Genomic DNA, 20426 nt, shown 5'->3' on the forward strand with positions numbered 1-20426 from the left:
ATAAATTTTATGTTAAGCCGCCCTGGGTCTGCTTCGGCAGGGCTGGCTATAAATTAAATAAATAAATACTGCATATAGTTCGTACTGTCTTAGGGTTGCCAGCCTCCAGGTGGGGCCTGGGGATCTCCCGCTTTTACAACTGATCCCCAGCCGACAGAGATTAGCTCCCCTGGAGAAAATTGATGCTTTGAAGGGTGGACTCTATGGCATTGTATTATGTTGAGGCCTCTCTCCTCCCCAAACCACGCCCTCTCCTGGCTCCACCCCCAAAGTCTCCAGGTATTTTCCAACCCAGACTTGGCAACCCTATACTGTCTGTTGCTGTAGAACCCACCACAATATACACATCTACTGAAGCAGGCTCCACTCCTTGAACATTTATGCTGGAATAAAATCTTGTTAGGGTTTTAGTCTTTAGAAATTCATTGGGGGGGGGAAGAACCTCTTTAACGTACCACTTGACAGACTGCGGTTTATTTTTGAGGCAAAATGGGCTCTAGTCCGCAAAAGTTTGTGCTGGAGTAAAAAAATCTGTTCAGTTTTCCCAGCGCCGCAGTCCCTCAGCCAGGGTTACCGGTCTGGAGGGGCGAAGAGACCGATTCTCCGTCCCACCCCCTGGTCGCTTGACAGGGCTTCACTTATTCCCCTGCTTAGCGCGACTTCCACGCCCCCACCCCGCCCGCTTTGCCAGGCAAAGCCTCCCCCAGCAGGACGGTCAGGCACCCGATTGGCCGCGCCAAGACGAAGCGGGGGACAGCCCTGATTGGCCATTGAAGCAAACCCAGTTTCCTTCACGTAGCGGGCAGGGCGCAGGCGCATGGTCGTCACATGATCTCTCTCCCGCCTTGTCCATCATGGCGGCGCCCAGAGCTTCCACTTGCCTCCTGCTGGTAAGTCGTTTCTTGCCGCTTGACAGGGAACTAAGAGACGCCTCTCCTCGGGAGCGGGAAAGCGGCCTTCCTCTCCTCTTAGGGAGAGGTGACGGGTTGTGCTCTGACGGTTTTGGTCTTGTTCTTCGCTTGAGTAGCCGGCCGGCGGCTCTTCCCCTGCCTGAGCCGCCAGGTGCTTTCCTGACTGCTAATCCCGCCTTTCTTGTCGCTGCGCTTCAGCGTCCCCTTTGTCTGCCGGGTTTCTGGCTAAGCGCAGAACCAGTAGTCTGGGCTGCTCCTTTTCGGTCTGTAGGTGATCGTGGGCTGAACAGGAAAACTGGACAACTTGCTGCCCAGGAAACTAAATCCCAGAGAAAAGATACAGCGTGCTGTAGTAGGAACAGGTAGACTAGGAACAGGTAGAACTGGGTTTCCAGTGGTCGCTTTGCTAATCAACTGCATGGGTGACCTTGGGCCAGTTATTCTTTCTCAGCCTAACACTTCTGCACACAAATTCAGGTGGGTAGCCCTGTTGCTCTGAAGCAGCAGAACAAAGTTTGAATGACTGTACTCAAACTTTGTTCTGCTACGTCTACACATAGTTGTTGTGAAAGGGGGAAGGGGAGAACTACCTATGCCACTGTCAGTTCCTTGGTGGAAGAGCAGGATAAAAATGTACTAAAATAAGTAATACAAGAGAAGAGTTTGAGTCTAGCTGTTCCTATGGCTTTAATACATTTTGCAGCCTAGTCTTATGTATGTTTTATGCCAAATTCCCATCAATTTCACAAAAATCTGAACTGTTTAAGTACTAATCTAGGACCTGGTCTGGATGTGCAGCAGAATTATGTGATCGGATGAACCATACCGCTTCTGATTGCAAGTGAGGGATTACTTTTTTCAAATTTTCCTGTGCATTAATAATTCACAGCAAGAAGAAAGGTCTAGGCTAGAACCTTTCTCCCTGATGTGTCAATTTTTTATTTGCAAGAAATGTTTATTTGAGGGAATGTTCAGAGTGGCATCTCTCACTCTGCAGTCTGAAATGGTACAATGCGTCCTGATACTTCAGAATTCTATCACCTCTTTTAGCCATATAAGTAGAGCAGGATCTAAGTAAGTATGTTTTTAATTTTACTGTCCAATGTTGAATAGTTTTGCTGGTGTGTCAGTGTTCAGTGCCAGCCAGCAAAACGTAGCTGTTTTTAATGATGTAGTATCTGGGTGTTTGGTACTGCTTGTCCTAAGTATTTTTAAAATTATTACTATTTTGGCATACTAGAGTAACAACATATGTTACAGGCAGTACTACCAGCCAGGTTCAGGAAATACTCAACTAGCTTGTAGCAATTTTTTGTTATGCAGGTGGAAATGCATGAAGTGCATCATACTTTGAATCAGGGGTCCCCAACAAGGTGCCAGTGGGCTCCATGGCCCCTGCAGACACCTTTCCTGGTGTTTGCAAAGTGTTTTCAGGAAGTGGGTGGGGTCAGGTGGGCCCCTTGCCCAGCATGGCTTCTAATAGGACATTGGTGATCTGACATGGCTGTGAGTAAAATAACATTGCTTTGGCGACCACTGACATTATAGTGTTGGTTTTATTCTCTCTCATCTTCCCCATTGTATTTTTTTCCCAAGTTAACCCCTCATCTTCTCTTCACTTGACCTTCCTCTGGATGAGTGTATGAGTTCGCTTCCTGTGGCAGCCATATTGTGGCTGCGTCCAGCATCCTATGTTAGAGTTCCGAAGATCCCCACAGGCTTAAAAAGTATGGGAGCCCCTGTTTTAAATGTAGAAATTATTGTACAGACAGAGGTTATTTATAAGTGAAACTAGGGAAGCAGTTCTTCTGCCTTCCAAGTGTGACTGGATTTAATCTTGTTGCTGGTTGTGGGAAAAGATGTTTTTTGATACACTGGAGCCTCTGTTGTTTTCTCTCATTCAGAGGTCTCACGTATGAAGCTGAAAACGAAATTCTTTTCTCTGTCCCATGTGGTCAGGGTGTTATAAATGTGTTAACAGATGAGATCAAAGGGCCTGTCACTTCATCAGTCAGTTGCCAAAAGCAGCCAGCCTGGTGTTTCGGGAAAATTCAGAAACAAACCAAAGGCAGCACCCCTCCCCCAGTTGTTTGTCTGCAGCATCCAGTGTTCTGACATACTGCTACTGAACATGAAGGTTCTAGTTAGCTGTCATAGAAAATATCCATTGCTAGAGTGACTCTGTCTTCCTTGTGAAGGAACCATCTAGGCTACCTCGAGATCCTTGAAGGAAGGGTTGGATTAAAATGGATAGTTATTGCTCATTATTTAGAAAGTCATCTGAGCCAGTAGCCATCGCCACAGTATTTCTCTCTTCACTGCTTTGGCAAAGTATGATTAACACAGGAAGAAATAATGGGATTTGCCTTAGACTTTTTGGAATTCAAATCCTATGGCTCTGGAGACCTCCTGAAGTACCGTGGCTCAAGGATCCAGTCTGTATCACATTTGAAGTTTGACCTTTAAAATGACTTCTGTATCTTCAAAATGCCAAAGCCTTTGGTGAGTTTTGATCCATTTCCAGGCTGAGGGCTTAGTGGGAAGCAAGCTGCTTGCATCAGTTATGTCTACTCTTGGGGTTGGGAAAAATGAACCTGTGACATCTTGCTGTTTCTTTATTTTATTTATTTCATTAAACTTATATTCTGCCCTCCCCATGTTGTAGGCTCAGGGTGGGTACCAATATGTATATATCTGCAGTTAATGCAGATCTACAATTTAAAACATATTACAGTAATCTATTAAAAACCATAAAATCATCAACCTTTTCAATAATATCATCAGCATTTAAAACAACGTGCCTCAAGGGAGATAGTTGTGGTCCCAGTCTGGCTTTCAGGTTCTGCGGTCACTGGCGGGGAGGCATAATCAAAATGGATGCCCGCCGCCTCAACTAAAGGCCTGATGGAAGAGCTCCATCTTGCAGGCCCTAAAAAGGTAAAGGTAAAGGTTCCCTTGCTCGAAAGCCAGTCGAGTCGGACTCTAGGGTTGCGGTGCTCATCTCTGTTTCCAAGCCGAGGAGCCAGCGCTGTCCGAAGACATTTCTGTGGTCATGTGGCCGGCATGACTAAACACCAAGGCGCACGGAACGCTGTTCCCTTCCCATCGAAGTGGTACCTATTTATCTACTTGCAATTTCTTGCTTTCAAACTGCTAGGCTGGCAGGAGCTGGAACTAGAGACGGGAGCTCACTCCGTCATGCGGCACACTCGGGTCTCGAACTGCTGAACTACCGCCCTTCCACAGCCCGCAATTCAGCGTCTGTAATGGGCATTGCAGGCCATAAATGTTGGTTAATTTACTGAATGTCCAAAAGGATAACATAAAGGCTAAACTCAGACACTCAGAAACAGTGTAGGAACCTAGCTTTGGCCCCTCACTCTTCCCCACTTCTCATCTCCTTTTTGCACAGTGTGGTGAGGGAAGGTGATTGAAGAGTAATTCCAGTAATTCATTTTATTTGTTTATAAAATTTATACCTTGCCTTTCTGCTTCATCAGGATCACCAAGGCTGCCAACAGATTAAAAAACATGCTTCGTCTTTTTTTTTTTTTTTGCTGTCAAGTTGCAGCCAACTTATGGTGACCCCCGTAGCGTTTTCAGGGCAAGGGATGTTCAGAGGTGGCTTGCCATTTGCCTGTCTTTTTATAGTGACCCTGGTATTGCTTAATGGTCTCCTATCCAAGTACTAACAAGGGTTGACCCTGCTCAGCTTCTGAGAGCTGACAAGATTGGCCTAGCCTGGGCTATCCAGATCAGGACAGACACGTCATAGAAACCATTAAAAACTATTATGAACCCATCATTGAAACCAGAGCTAAAATACACATACAAAAACATAAAAACAACAATTAAAACATCGGGCAGGAAGGAGGGAATCACTGAGGGAACACCAGATAACACAAAAACAGTGTCCACCTGTTGGTGGAAATAGCAACAGAAGGGGACAGGGGACTCTCCCTGGGGAGAGAGTTCCGCAGTTTTGGTGCCATCACCAAGAAGGCCCTGTACTGGGTTGCTACTTGCCTCTGTCAGAAAGCCAGGGGCACACTAAGCTGGGGTGTGGAAGAGGACCATAGAAGTTGGGTATGTTCTTAGGGAGCAGGCAGTCCTTCAGATATGCCTGTCCCCAGCCATATAGGGCTTTAAAGGTCAACACCAGCACCTTGAACTGGGGCTGGAAATAGATTGATTGGAAGCCAGTGTAGATAAGCCAAGACTGACCTGATCCTTGCAACCCACTCCAGTCAACATCCTGGATGCAGCATTCTGCACCAACTGAAGTTTCTAAACAGTTTTCAAGAGCAGCGCCACGTTGAGTGCATTGCAGTAATCTCTAGATGTCATGAGCGCAAGCACCACAGTGACCAGATCTATTTTGGCAAGTAAATGCTAACCAGTCGAAGCTGGTAATCGCCACTCCTGGCTACAGCTTACCCAGACTTATCCAGCAGTAGGCCTGGCCCAAGAGCACCCCCAGACTACAGACCTGTTTCTTCATCAGAGAGAGAGAGAGAGAGCCCCCCCTGCAGTCTGAAGTGGTACAGTCTGTTCTGTCCCCCCCACCGCCACCTTGTTCCACTGCATGCAGAGGCCAAATCGAAGTGTCTCAATGTTGTGAAATGGCCTGACATAAGATAAGAGGCTTTTTTAAAAATCGCAGTTGTCCTGTACTGGCCATGGTCAAAAGTAACTGGAGCATTTTGTGGTTTATGATTGTATTTGGATGTGTGAGGTTCTGAATTTGTTCCAGGACTTGGGATTCTCCCGTGCCGTGTGCCTTGCTGCTATATGTGCTTGGATTTGATGATGTTTCCAGTTCAGTACAGTGTTCAAGGCATTAATAAATGACTCTTGTAGCTTGTATTGGTTTAAGCCTTTCTCTCTCTCTCTCTCTCTTTTTTAAACCGGGACAGTCTCCCAGAGATGGAGAAAAAACCCTCTTTCTTGATGGCCTGTACAAAGTGATTATTTTTCAAAGAGCTTTTTAAAAAAATGCTGACTGGGGCAGGATTGAGACTGGCTACTGATGACAACCAGTTTTTTTTTTTTTTTTAAATATGTTTGGAGTGTTTGTGTGCTGCCTCTTCAGAGTCCTATTTTGTTAAGCTGTGCAGATGTATCTGTAAGCCACCTTGGGCCCCACCTTAGGGGCAAAGGTGGAGTATTAATATTTTAAGTTTGTTCTAGGCTACTGCACTGTGTCAGTTAAGACTTACAGGCCAGCATTTGCATTGTTAATCTAGCATGACTGCCCTCTTGACATGTCTTCAGTTCACCAAATCATTGAATTGATATTAACCTGAAATTAACCCAGGCATTCGACCAAGAATTCTCTCACTGTGCACTGGGATGCACTGGTGTGCTGTGAGAGGAGTTGGAAAATGACACACACCCCCATGTTGGATTAACCCCCTGATCTGTGCCCCTGGGTCTAGGCCAGGGGTGGCCAGACTGCGGCTCTGGAGCCACATGTGGCTCTTTCACACATATTGTGTGGCTCCCAGTGGGGAGGCTGGGGAAGCGAAGGGGAGGCATGCGCCCCCCCCAAAATTGGTCTTCCCTTACCCAGCTAGGATTCCCTTCCCTGGGTAGGCTTCAGGTGGGGGGCAGCAGAGAAAGAAAGCAACTTTAACTTCAAATGTGTTCTCAAAGCTCCTCCCCCCCCCACCGGCCAGTCAGTTTGGAGAATGCATTTGTCTCTTTAAATCCCTCCTCCAAGCCAAGTCAGCGGGGGTGGGGGTGAGGTTTGGAGGATGCATATAAAGTTAAAATTGCTTTCTTTCCACCTCTCCCTCCCTCCCCCCATCTATTTGCTTTCTTTGTTTCTGTTTCTCTCCTTCTTTCTTTCCACCTCTTTCATTCTTTTCATCGTTCACTTCCTTCCTTCTTCCCTCCCTCCCTCCTTGCTTTCTTTGTTTCTCTGTCTCTTTCCCCCTCCCTCCCTCCATCTATTTGCTTTCTTTATACCTTTCTTTTCCTTTTTCTCCCTTCCTTACCCCTCCCTCCCCATCAACTTGCTTTCTTTGTTTCTCTCTTTCTTTCCACCTCTTTCATTCTTTCCACTTCTCTCTCTCTCTCTCTCTCTCTCTCACACACACACACACACACAAATATTGTTAGTAAACAAGTATCATTAGACAAATAAATATCATTATCAATATCTGTTTTTACTCCTTTTGTTTTTATTTTTGGCAGACTCATTTAATGGTAATAAAAAGCAAATGTGCATATTTTCCAATAAAAACGTGTGTTTAATATTTGTCCATGTCTTGCAGCTCTCAAACATCTGACATTTATTCTATGTGGCTCTTACGTTAAGCAAGTTTGGCCACTCCTGGTCTACTCAGACTGGCAGCGGCTCTCCAGGGTCTCAGGCAGAGGCCTTTCACATCACCTACTGTCCGGTCCTTTTAGCTGGAGATACTGGGGATTGAACCTAAGACTGGTGCATGCAAAACAAAGGCTGTTCCACTGAGCCACAGGTCTTCCTGTGCATGAGCAGTCTTTTCTCTCGCTGTTGTAGATTTTCCGGGTAGTATGACCATGGTCTTGGCATTTTAGGACCTGACGTTTTGCCAGTAGCTGTGATTGGCCTCCTCAGAGGTATAACACAGTCTTTTCTCTCTTTTTTGGATATTTGTGTGTTTGTGTGTGTGCCTGTGCCTGGAAGTCATGGCAACTTCCGTCGACTCCTACTGGGGCACGGAGGACGTTCAGAGAAGTGGCTTGATCACTTGTCTCTGGCCTCCTGGCCCTGGTATTCTCTGGAGGTCTCCCATCCAAACACTTGCCAGGGTCAGCCCTGCTTAGCTTCCGAGATCTGACGAAATCAGGCTTGCCTGGGCTATCCAGGTCAGGGCCTGTGCATGAGCAGTCTTGACCACCTGGTGGCAGTTTCCCAGGCTAATCCTTATGCAGTTCTGCAGTTTCCCGGGCTAACCCTTATGCAGTTCCGCAGGGCCTGCAAGATGGAGCTCTTCCGCCAGGCTTTTGCATAGGGGCCACTGCCACCACCACTGGTGGCGATAACATCAGGATTAGGAACCGCCTTTGGAAGTTCCGCCATGAATTGTATGGCACTGACATTGTGGGATTGGCTTGAACTATCTACTGGACAGTATCACCCCAAGGGAAGGATTTAAGGAAATGACTGATGCCATCAAAACCACTCAAAGACCATCTTGTTTACAGAAAGCACTTTATTATTGTTATTGTTATTATTCATGATTTTATTGTTTTATCTGGTTTTATGTATGGGCTTATGCCCCTTGTAAGCCGCCCTGAGCCCGCTCGCGGGGAGGGCGGGATAAAAATGCCTAAATAAAATTAAAATAAATATGGTGACTTGCTGAACTGTCATTCTGGCTGCCGAAATTGCCTCCGGCAGGTTAACATCCTAAGCCGCAGACTGGAAGGTCTGTAGTTTGGCAGTTCAAGACCTGAGTGCCACATGATGGAGTGAGCTCCTGTCTCTGGCCCCAAGCTCCTGCCAGCCTAGCGGTTTGAAAGCAAGAAATTGCAAGTAGACAAATAGGTACCACTTCGTTGGGAAGGTAACAGCATTCCGTGCGCCTCGGTGTCTAGTCATGCTGGCCACATGACCATGGAGAAGTGTTCGGGCAGTGCTGGCTGTTCAGCTTGGAAAAAGAGATGAGCACTGCCCCCCTAGAGTCGGATTCAGCTAGCTTTCGAGCAAGGGAAACCTTTACCTTTACCTTTTAATGTCTGGTTCACACCTTGCATCTCTCCCTTGTAAGCATGAGCGTGCATAAGGCTGGTGGAAAACTCCTGTGCAGGAGGAAACTGTTGTGTGAACTGTCCTTTCAGTGTGCCAGAGTTTTGGCTTGCTTTCATTTTGCAGGCTTGAGGTCCGCTAATTATCCACAGCAATGTTTTCCACATGTGTTTTGTAACTGTAATGTTTAAAATTATTCTTGCACAGCTTGGGGACATGTGTGCACATGCAAACCTTTATTCCAGTCTTAAGGCAGTGGGGGGAGTCGGCAAATTAGCATTTGTTAGTGCTGGCCAAGCATATCTGTGTGCCCACCAAGACGAGCGCTTTATTGCCTGCCTTGATTGCCTTGCAGCATTAAGTGAAGCTTCTACATGTGGTGGAGTCACATGCCTTGTGGGTTTGAACCTGCCAGCCACCAGTGTTCCCTCTAAGCTGAGTTACTAGTTTTTTAGCTTCCAGCTCACACATTTTTGTCTTAGCTCAGGAAGGAGGGCTCCAGAGCAAACTAATTTATGCAGTAGCCAAATTGCTCGCTCACAACTTTAATGCCAGTAGCTCACAAAGTAGAATTTTTGCTCACAAGACTCCACAGCTTAGGGGGAGCATTGCCAGCCGCTGAATTATCCATGCACTGATGGGGGCGGGGGGTAGACACCGGGTCTAGTGGTTTCTTCTTTAGAGCAAAATGCTTCAGGCCTCGGCCTTCAGCTGCTGGGTTGGGACTCATAATTGGGTCATGTTCTGAAGAGAGGGTGGCGCGGCATGAGGGGCACCATGGTTTCTGGGGGGGGCTGCTCGTGAGAGGGTAGGGGGGAGACAAGCAAGGGAAGAGGATTGAGATGGGGAAGGGAGATAAAGATGGGCATGGCGGAGGAAAGTGCCGTCAAGTCACACCTGGCTTATAGCGACCCCTAGTGGGGTTTTCAAGGCAACTGATGTTTCAGAGGTGGTTTGCCATTGCCTGCCTCTGCATCACGCCCCTGGACTTCCTTGGAGGTCTCCCATCCAACTACTAGTGAGGTCCGACCCTGCTTAGCCTCCATGATCTGATGAAATCAGGCTAGCCTGGGCATCCTGGGTTTGATAGTGCAGCTAAAAGTGGGAACTGGGTCTAAAAACATTGGCAGCTGCTCCTCTGATGTGTCTCTGATTTGAGAGCCAGTTTGGTGTAGTGGTTAAGTGCGCAGACCCTAATCTGGGAGAACCGGGTTTGATTCCCCACTCCTCCACTTGCAGCTGGCTGGATGACCTTGGGCAAGCCATAGTTCTGATAAGAGTTGTTCTTGGAAAAAGAGCAGTTTCTGTCAAGAGCTCTCTCAGCCCCACCTCCCTCACAGGGTGTCTGTTGTGGGGAGGGGAAGAGAAAGGAGTTTGTAAGCCGCTCTGAGACACCTTTGGGTAGTGAAGGGCAGGGTATAAATCCAATCTCCTCTTCTTCTCTTGTTCTTCTGTGGCTAGATTCTGCATGATTTTAAAATACTGTTGCATCGGGACTTGTGAATCGCGATGAGTGGTCGGCTTTTACGGCATATAAATATAAAACAGCAGTTTACATAGGACTATGACATTAAATGAAATTATTATCATTATTATTATTATCGTATGGCCTTGTGTGTAGTATAGCCAGGAGATTGTACGATTGTCTGGCAGCCAGAAGTTCTAGCTCTTTTAGCATTAGGTACCACTAGGTGATGAGCTAGACTTGTTTTTTTTTTAAAAGGCAAGAGATGCTTCAGAGGTGGTTTTTTGCATCATTTTTTTAAAATAACATTTTATTGATAAATGTAAAAAGAAGAAAAACAATACATTTAACCGTTAACAAACAGGTTAGGATATACGTAAGGAATTGTAAAGTTTGTAAGAAAACATCAAAGTTTCTCAAGTTCAAAACCTTTATTGGCATAGATCATAATCATACAGTCGCCATTCAGTTCATGCATCAAAGTTTCTCAAATACAATATCATATTAGGATTTCCAATACAAATACAAATACAGAGGTTTTACCATAAGTTTAAATAATTGACAGTAGCTGGAATTTTACCCTGTTCAATTCAGTATTCTACAATAGGGAACCAAATCATAGCATGTTCTAAGGCCCATTTATATGCATTTGTATCATTCACATTTTCTATAATTTTTGACATTATATAAAACTTCCATAGTTTAGCATGCTAGTGATGATGTTGTGGACATTTAGTATCTTTCCAAAGTAAGGCTACAGCATTTTTGGCTGCTGCTAATAAGATCGCTGTTCTCTTAACAGTACTTCTAGATTGTATATGCATTTGCCATCTATTCAGTAATATATGTTCAGTCGTACATTGTATTTCATAACCAGGTATAACTTTAACTTGTGCCAGTACTTCTTTCCAAAACAATTCTAGCTTCAGAGGTGGTTTTGCCATTGTCTGCCCCTCTGCCATGCCCCTGGCCTTCCTTGGAGGCTGTCCTTCCAAATACTAACCAAGGCCGGCCTTGCTTAGCTTCCGAGATCTGACCGGATCGGGCTAGCCTGGGCTGTCCAGATCAGGGCCATTAAATGAAAGCACATTATGAAGAATGCTTATCATAATCTCTGGCTTGCAGCCCTAAAGCCCTGCTTGGTGCAATTAATGCATGGGTTTAAGTAGATTTCAAGCTTTGGGTTGTCATTGGGTCTCAGTGGAAGTCCTTTATCTATGTATTTTAATCACATTACTTATAGTCAGCGGATTACAGAGCGTAACGTAAATATATAGGCTTAAGAAGGGGTCATTTCGTAGAAAAAGAGGTGCAGGAGCTCATTAGCATAACATATTAGCATAACTTATTTGCATATGCCACACCCCCTGACATCACTCAGGCTCCACTGGACTGTTTTGGATTGCTAGCTATTGTGGGGGGGGGATGTGCAGCTCTGCCCTCACAGAGGAGGGAGTGCTTGTACCTGAATAAAACTTGGTCTTAAAGGTGCCACTGGACTGTTTTGGATTGCTAGCTATGGGGGGCGGGAATGCTTAGATCTGCCCTTACAGAGGAGGGAGAGCTTGTACCTGAAGGTGGGCTGGGAGGGGGGGCTCTGCAACTTACCTGGCTGCTTCTTGCTCCTCATGGCCCAACTGAAGACTGCTGGGAGCAGGGGGCGGGGCTTGTTGCATGTGCCTGTCCCCTGGGCTCCTTACTGCCGGAGCTCTGCTCCTGTGTGCTCCCGCAGGAACTGACCCCTGGGCTTAAGTAGATTTAAAACTTGGATTTGTTGTTGAATTTCAACTGAACCCGACATATGAAGGAATATTTATTGGCTTACATTATTTATAGTCCCCCTTTTTCACTGAGACACAAGGTGGATTGCATGTTGGTGCCAGTGGTGGAAAGGGCCGTCAGGAAGTCACAGCTGACTTATGGAGACCCCCGTGGGGTTTTCAAGGCAAGAGACATTCAGAGGTGGGTCACCGTTGCCTGCCTCTGTGTAGAGACCCTGGACTTCCTTGGCGGTCTCCCATCCAAGTACTTGCCAGGGCTGACTCTGGTTGGCTTCTGAGAGCCAACCAGATCGGGGCTCATGCAGCATAATTCAAATAGAATCAACAGGATGGGACATCTGACTATACGATGCAATTGTTTAGATCGCAGAAAGCTGAAAGCAAGCCAAAATCTGAACCTGAAACAAAGCATAAACATTTAAGCAGGACATGTTAAACGACTCAGAAACGACTTAGCGGGAGCATGCTTGCGGCAAACAGCGCATAGTTGTATAGTCCACCACCGTCGCTGTCCCTTTGCCAGAGCGTCTTTCTGAACCATTTCATTTCAGTGCCGGCTCTCTTTAACGTTGATGGGATCATTTCTAAATGATCTGCATACAGTGTATGATCTGGAAGATATCTTCCAGGTGATAACTTGGATATACTCCCCAGAGTTTTAAAGCAGAGTGGGGTCTCTCCCCTCAAATGCAACCAGATATTTTAATCTGATACACTCTGTGTTGCCTGCGTATATGTAGGATTTGCCTGTAAATGCGTAAGCGTGTGATGCTAGGGGGAAAGTATAGGTGTTCTGCGGGCAGAGTTGCTTCGCACAAGCTGGGTCTGCCTCCAGACTCTCTCTTGCTTGAGCGCAGGTAGAAAGCACTGTGTTTTCCTTGTGTGTGTGTGCAGTTGATTGGAACCATGTTTGCCCAAAAGCTCCAGGCCTTCCCCCTTTGGATTCAAGGTAAGACTTTGCAAACGGTTTCTCTCCGTCTTAGCAATCCCTCTCTGTGCGACTCTGCCCGAAAATTCATAACTGCCGAACACAACTAAAACCATGTGGAACGCCATGGATCAAATTGTAATTGAGTCCGAAATGAAGGGGGGGGGGAGTCTGAGCCCGATCCTTCCCCGTTTCCTGAACTACCGCCGCCTCATTAATCAGGGATAAGCAGAGCGGCTGCCTTTGTCGCAGGCACAGCCGCTTCTTCGTCCCTTTCCCCCTCCCCCGTTGTGCCTTCGCAGTAGGGAAAACTAGAGGGGGGAAACCATCAATCTTCCCTGTCCCCACATGTCAGCAGCAATTCGCTCCCCTCTTCCTGTTTGTTAGTTCTTTCTCACCCGCACCAACCACCTGTACCAGCTTCGCTTCAGCACCTCACCTGCTCTGTTCCGGGGAAATAGCCGTAAGCTGGAGTCGGCCTTTCCAAAACGCAAGGCAGTTCAATGCCACTGGCAGGGTTTGATGGAGATAAGAGGCTCCGATAAGGGCCCAGGACGTGGTGGATTCTATTTCTCTTGCCTCAGAAATTATTTTAGCTTCACGTACCGTGTTTGTGCCCTACAAGTATCCCCCCCCCCCCACAAAGTTCAGGAATTGTTTATTTCAAGGCACGTATGTGTCTGGGTCTGATCAGTAATGCTGGATTGCCCAGTATTTGTGCACTGAATTTTCTGTAATGTGCACATTGAGTACTTCTAGCTATATTCTGCATCCAGTTTATTATTATTATTATTTTTGGTAGTATAAAGCAGGGTGAATAAACAAGAAGGCTTATGAAAGCAAACAGAGTTGCTGCTACTTCCTTTATCAGCCCTGCTCACAAGCCTCCTGTGCATCAATCCCTCAGGCAGAAGTCAAACGGGTGATGCTTTTTCTCCCATAGGCAGAAGGGGCGGGGAAAACTTCACCTGTGAAATATTTGTATTGGGTGGCTGTTCGAAACTTAAGGAGCAGGACAAGTTTCTTTTTTTAAGATAAAAAAAAAACTGTGCGAGGATAGGGATAATATCAAAATAAAACCAGAAAAAGACCCCTGAATCGTGTCTTGTGTTTTTCTGATTAAATTTGTATTTTACATAATTTCACCTCATGGTCCTGCATTTCATGGCCTCCGAGCCGGCTGTTTGGGTTTTTCTCAATCCCCCCTGCATAAACTGTGTGCCTAGTCACTGCAGCTGGAAAAAGCGGGCTCTAATCCACGAAATTCAGGTGGGAATAATATTTTCTGTCACTCTTCTAGGAAATCACAAAGCTCCTGCTGATTTTTGCCGTGGCAGACTAACAGGGCCACCCCTCTGAAGGAGTTACCTGAAGAAACTTCAAAACACCTCCTCAGCTCTCATGTTTACTGGTTGGCCTCTGGAAAGTTGCACCTTCTTGCCCACATCTGACTCTCGCTGTGGGCATGAGCACAAGAACCCTGTCTTTCTCACACGCTTGAGAGTCAACGTGCGAGTCCTCTAGCTGTTTTATTCTAGGCAACCATACGTGGCTTATACATCCTTATAACAGCAGAAGAGCTCTTTACAGGATTCTCAAGTGTCGGAAGACGCTTGACAAAAGCACAAGGCCTCAAGTGCCAACAGTCCGAGCTTGCCTCTCTTGTGGCTTATATTTTTTCCCTGTTGGGAGCCCTTTACTAACTCCAGATCTCCCGATGTCCTGACCTCAGTGTTTCGCCGAAGCACATTCCAGCCCCGTGATTTCATGGTACCAGGCCGAGCCCCTGCTAGGCTGCTCTCTGACTCTTGCCGGGCGAATAAACATGGAGCAGAAGTTTGTAGAAGGCCAGAATCCCTATGTGTGGGTTTTTTTTTTTTTTTAGTGTTACAATTCCAGGAGTCGTAGTTTTTAATGGAGGTTTTTTTGTCAGTGAAGCCAAATGCTCCACGCAACCCGTTGTTTAAAAAATTGCTGGGTCAACAAAATGGCCAGTGTTGGGTTTGAAATTTCACCAGCTGGTCTCTCCTCTGGGACTCAATGTGGGATATTTATTACTGTATTCAGGTCTGTTCTAGTTGGACCCCTGACTGTGTTCGGTGTGTTTGCCTTTTTGGGCCGATTGCTCAAACGTGGTGTGGTTGCTGCCCTGTATTTTTGAGCCTGCCCTTATCCCCTTTGTTACTTCCTGACAGAAAGCCCTGTTAATAATTTTCGTGTATCTTCGCACACTTTCTTCTTTAGTGTCTTAAATTGTGGGGTGAGGGGGGGGCTTTGTGCCTAAAACTGCATCAAAGCAAAATCCAGTTTCCTTCTGCAGGACGTGACGGCGGTGGGAACATTCCAGGTTCCCCTGCTGTCGTCTTTAATGGGCAGATGGGAATGAATGGATTTGTTCTCAGCTGCAGATGACTGAACGGGGTTCCGATAGCCATTCGATTCGGAGGCGCTTGTGGGGAAAACGGAACTCCTCTCTCGGAAACCCAAAGAGCCGCTGCCCCTCTCCCCAGCCTTAGACAACGGCACATGGAAAATATTTTAAATAAAAATATTTCCAGTTGATGCTGAGGTATCCTGGAATGTTTGAAGTGTAATAGATCATATCCTGACAGCCTGAGTCGCCAAGAGACTGGTCAGCCCAAGAGGCTGGGATGGAAGAAAGCAAGCTTTCGAAGGTCCTGTAATTTAGCTAAACTCTACATATGTAATTCTTTTAATCTCTCCTCCCCCCGCCGCCCCCAGCTGGTTGTTCCCAGGCACTTAATCATTTTAGCTGATTCCCTCTGAACTCTGTCCAGGCTGCCAATATCTTTTTGTTGTTGAGGTACCTCAATGGTTCAAAGTGTTTTTAGGTCTGTTTTGGGGATGGGTGCTTAGAACGGTCATTCCTTGACTTATTTTAGGCGTTATATGGTTGTGTGCCTCTAATTAAAACACCCCTACGTTGTAATCGTTGTAAAAGTTGTGTGTCCTAGCCACTCTGTTGGTGGAAGGCTTCAGGCTGGAACCTGGTGGGACTTTTAGCAAGTGGGGACATTCAAATTAATGTTGCGGTATCACTTCTAGTGCAAACCTGGAAGTTATGTCAGCTTGTCAGCGTGACGCTCTAGGATTCCATGGAAGTTCTATTGTTTAACCATAGTGTTCTGGTGGAATCCTAGACTGTCATGCTGTTTTCACTTCCTGCTTCATGCTAGAAGCGGTGTCATAGTGACAATTCGTCCATTATTTTTCTACTGCTGTTGAACTGGGCAGCAGCGGGAGGCCAGGAACAGGAGGCCTCTGTACTTCAGACTTGGTTGAGGGGAATACTAGGGAGGAAGCCCATGTCCTTACCTCTGAAAACTGGACTTCTGTTAGAATCCACGCAACAGTGTTTTCCTAGTAGTAGATTTGAAGAACTACCAAAAGCTTCCTTATTTAAAAAATGAAGGCATGAAGCCACCTTATACCCTGGATCCATTTGCCTTTATTATAGTCCACTTTGGCTAGCAGGGGCTCTCCCAGGTCTCAGGCTGAAGTTTTTCTCCCCCAGCCCTGCAACCCTGAGTCAGTTTGCACTGGAAAGTCTGGGGACTGGGCCTTGGACTGTGTGCATGCAAGGCTTTGTCAGCAGTCCACCACGCCACATCGTAAGTCACTGCAAAGCTGTGTTTCCAAAACAGTTTGCAACATTACATGGATTGAAAGGAAGAACTAAAAGCAAATTCTGCTGGGTGTACCGAAGTCCTGGTCCATTCATATCCTCAGCTAAGAGCAAAGCTATGTGTTGGATGTCATTGGAGACTGCCTCCTCTAGCCAAATTTAAACCCTTCCATAACATGCAGTGGAATTTACCCCACGTCCCGATGGCTTCACAATTCTGCAGATGTTCTCAGGGCTGCATTGGCTGCCGTTGGGACAAGAGATAAAAAATAGGGCCAAGGCCAATGGTGCAAAATCAGGTAAAAATATATATATATTACTGAGTTAAGTAAAATTTCCTACGTATTTCACCAACATGCTTCGTCCGGGGAATCTGTTCATCTTGCAGTAGTTCTTCAGAAAGAGTAGAAGATCAGTAGGTGCTGCAAGACAAATAGATTCCCCTGACGTGTTGGCGAAACATGTAGGAAATTTTTGGAGATTTAATTGAGAAGTAATATATATTTATCTGATTTTGCACCATCGGCCTTGGCCCTATTTTTTTTAATCTTCTGTGACTGGTGCGGCTCTTTATTTTCTTGCCGCTGGCATTAGGCACAACGTGATGTCTGGTGATGGGGTTGTATTTCCCATTTTTATGGGGGGCACAGTTGGCCCGAGGATCTGCTATCTTTGGCGACAACCCTTTGTCTCTGCAAGTGGATTTTTCTGCGCTAAATTTTCAGTCACCGCCACAGCGAGTGATCTCGGTGGGTTTTTGTGTATGGCTGACAAAGCATTTCGGGAGAACTGTTCAACGTGGAGAGTAACATTCGAAGGGACCACCCAGAAAGTCACTTGCCCCTTTCAGAGATGAAACTGTCGTGGCTGGGTTATGATTGATGATTTAAGCAGATTCCTTTAAAAAAAATTAATGCCGGTTTATATCTGAATTTCTAAAAGACGGCTTAAGTTATTCAGGAACTCAGTTTGAACAATCATACTTCTGGGTATCCTGTTTGTATCAATGATAATGCAGAGCATCTCTAGCAGGAATAAGGGGAGGTAGTTCATGCCTGAAATGTTTTTTCCAATGAGAGTGTGAAAGACTGAGCAAAAAGCACTGGAATAACCAAAGGTGGAAAAGCTGATGCTCCCCAGGAGGGCGGCTGACCTTACAGAATTCTATGTGGACTTGAACCTCTTCAGCTATTTCTGAGGCTCTGCCTGCTTACTTTTCCACTGTGTTTAGCGGGGTTTACTCACAAGTAACTGGCAAGAAGACACATCTGGCATTTGTTCGTAACTTCAAAGATCTCTCTTTATTCCTTATATCCACGCCTCATAATATACCAGAGGAGGGATCTGCAAGGACTCGCAGGGGAGGGGTAGTCTCATCTGCTGGACCCTGTTTCCTCTCGCCTTGCTCACCCCCCCCTTTCCCATCACCGCTTTCTGCCTCTTCCCTCATACTTCTTGTTGCTATTTTGTCCCCCCCCCCCTTTCTCAGCTCTGCTTTCTTTTTCTAACACTTGATTGCATGGGGTTGCTAGCTGACTGTGATCTTGCAAGGTCTCGGTCGGCATTTTTTAAAAACAAAAATTACAATGTGCGCACAGGTGTCCACTTTTTATGGGGGATTATCCCTTTCATTTTTTAATTTTGCACACACACCCCAGCAAATCTAGGGATAGTCCCAGTTTGTAAAAACCATTCCCCTGTATTTTCCTGACACCGTTGTTTGGATTTTTTGATCTACCCTCTGAGGCCAACCAGAATTATATGTAAGGTTTATTTAAAACATTTCTTTATTTTAATACACCGTTCAGAAATGTACACAAGAAAAAAAAATACAGGTATGACCCGTGTTTCGTGTAAAATTTTAGTAAGGAGACTACCATTTTGGCCCAAGACAACAGCTTATCGCTAATGTTCATAATAATGTAATAATGAGACCCAGCATGGTGTAGTGGTCAAAACATCAGATTCAAATCCCAGGTTCGAATCTCCATTCTGCCATGGAAGCTTGCTGGGGGACCTTGGGCCGGTCACACAATCTCAGCCTCACCTCCCTCACAGGGTTCCTGTGAGAACGAAATCGAGAAGAGAACAATGTGTAAGTCACTTTGGGTCCTCACTGAGGAGAAATATGGCGTATAAATGAAGTAGATTAATATTTTGCTTCACTGTATTTTATAAATGAGCAGTGTATTACTTTGTTTGCTAACATGTTACTCTATCATTATTTTTAAATTGTGATTTTTCACTATTTTGATTGTATCCCAAATCTTAATAATGAGTCCCTTGGCAGGTTCTGTTTTCCTTTTCCAAAATCTTGTGGAACTTTTTCTAGTTTTTACAAGATTTAACACCATTATTATTCACTGCCTTCGTACGTCCTCTCTATAATTTAAAGGCCAGACCAAAGGAGCATATTTTAGCTTAATGTTAATCTTTTTTGTCTGTCTACTAAGATTTTAGAAAATGGTATTTAAATACTGTGTTCATCTCAGTTCCATGTCTTGTGTTACCAATTTTGTCTCCTCCCTGGCTTTTAAATATTGCTAGCAATTTTATACAGCATCGATTCGCTCTCTACATTATCTCAACAATGTGGTTCTCCTTTTGGATGGGAGTTTTCAGGCTTCTTTACGATCACAGTTCGCGAGGCCTCTGTCTCATTTCCTTGTATACGTTTAGCCCCCTCACAGTTATGTTCCCATATAATATGATTACTTTTCAAAAATTGGTTTCACTTCAGCTTTTAGTGTAAATTTTTCACACACTTCTTTTAGGGATTTTTTATGCTTGAGAGAATTGATAGAATGGCATTAGATCAGGTATTCACGGTCCATCTGTGATTTAAAAACTTTACCCGAATGAAGATTTATACACCCCTCTTTCATGACTACAAGTGAAAACCCACAAATGCTGGTTTTATTTTTTAAAAATGCCATTTGACAGTAGTCTTCAGTCTGGTAAATGCAGTACTTTGAACACCTCGTAGAGCAAAATCCCTCTGAGGGCCGAAGGGTATTGGAACGAGGAAGTCGAGAGTACATCTGGGAGAAAGAGGGAAGGCAGCAGAATGAATACAGCCAGGGAAGATGAGGCGGGAAGAAAGATTTATATTCTTAATATACCTTTAATTAAAGTCATAAATGATGCGTTTTATGTTAAAACAGTAAAATGACTCCATAAGAACATAAGTATTGCATATATTTCAATTTTCTTATAAATGTCCATTTCTTCCTCTGGGCGGGGGTGGAGTTTTTAAACCCCCCCCCCATGCCCGGCTTCAAAATTTCTGAGTATTTTTCATCTCTAATTAGAACAGATGCAGTCAATCTGTAAGCGTCTTGAAAATTTGTCTCACACCTGTTCTGCACGCACTTCGCTGGTTTACCCGAGTTCTGTTCGAGGGGCTGTGATTATTCACAGCCCTTCATGGCCTCGGACCCCACATCCCCCTCTGGCTGTGCGCGGCTGCGAAAGTTTTGTGCCTCTGCGCAAAGCCCTCTGAGGGTGCCGCGCTGCAAATGGGTAAGAACAACAGCCGGCCGTGCCAGAGAATTCTCCGTTGTGGCTCGCCTCTGGTAGAAAGCTCTGCCTGACGAAGTCGGGAAGGCCCCCGAGTTTCTCTCATTTTGCAGAATGCGTGACATGGAACTATTCAGGAGAACATTTTAATAAAAGGGAGTAAGTTTGTAAGGAATGGAACTGGTCAGGAGTGAACTTTCATAAAGGGAAGAGGGTTGTCGTTTATTGTACTGCTTGTCATTTATACGGCCTTGTTTTCAAACTGCGTTGTTTTCTGATGTTTGTGATACAGTTCTTGCACTGTTTGTGGTGTTTTTTATCTAGTTAAATTAGTAAATAAATACATTTATTGCCTTGCGCTTTGTAATCTGTGAGGAAGGTGGGCTATAAATAAACAGTAGAAGCGGGCATGGATTTTTCAGTTGCCAAAAATGGGGG

The 20426-nt window shown here is 45.4% G+C and overlaps 1 protein-coding gene across 1 annotated transcript in view; it reads left to right on the plus strand.

Annotated features, from left to right (window-relative positions):
• Positions 1-847: 847 nt before the first annotated feature.
• Positions 848-20426, plus strand: part of WARS2 (tryptophanyl tRNA synthetase 2, mitochondrial) — a 39992-nt gene continuing 20413 nt past the window's right edge. Inside the window, exon 1 of the mRNA XM_015411888.1 lies at positions 848-890. Coding sequence (XP_015267374.1) covers positions 855-890 — 36 coding nt within the window. The 5' untranslated portion in view covers positions 848-854. The remainder of the gene's footprint in view (positions 891-20426) is intronic.

The sequence above is a fragment of the Gekko japonicus genome, unplaced genomic scaffold (assembly GCF_001447785.1).
Source record: "Gekko japonicus isolate JY-2015 unplaced genomic scaffold, Gekko_japonicus_V1.1 scaffold447, whole genome shotgun sequence".
NCBI classification, from domain to species: Eukaryota; Metazoa; Chordata; class Lepidosauria; order Squamata; family Gekkonidae; genus Gekko; species Gekko japonicus.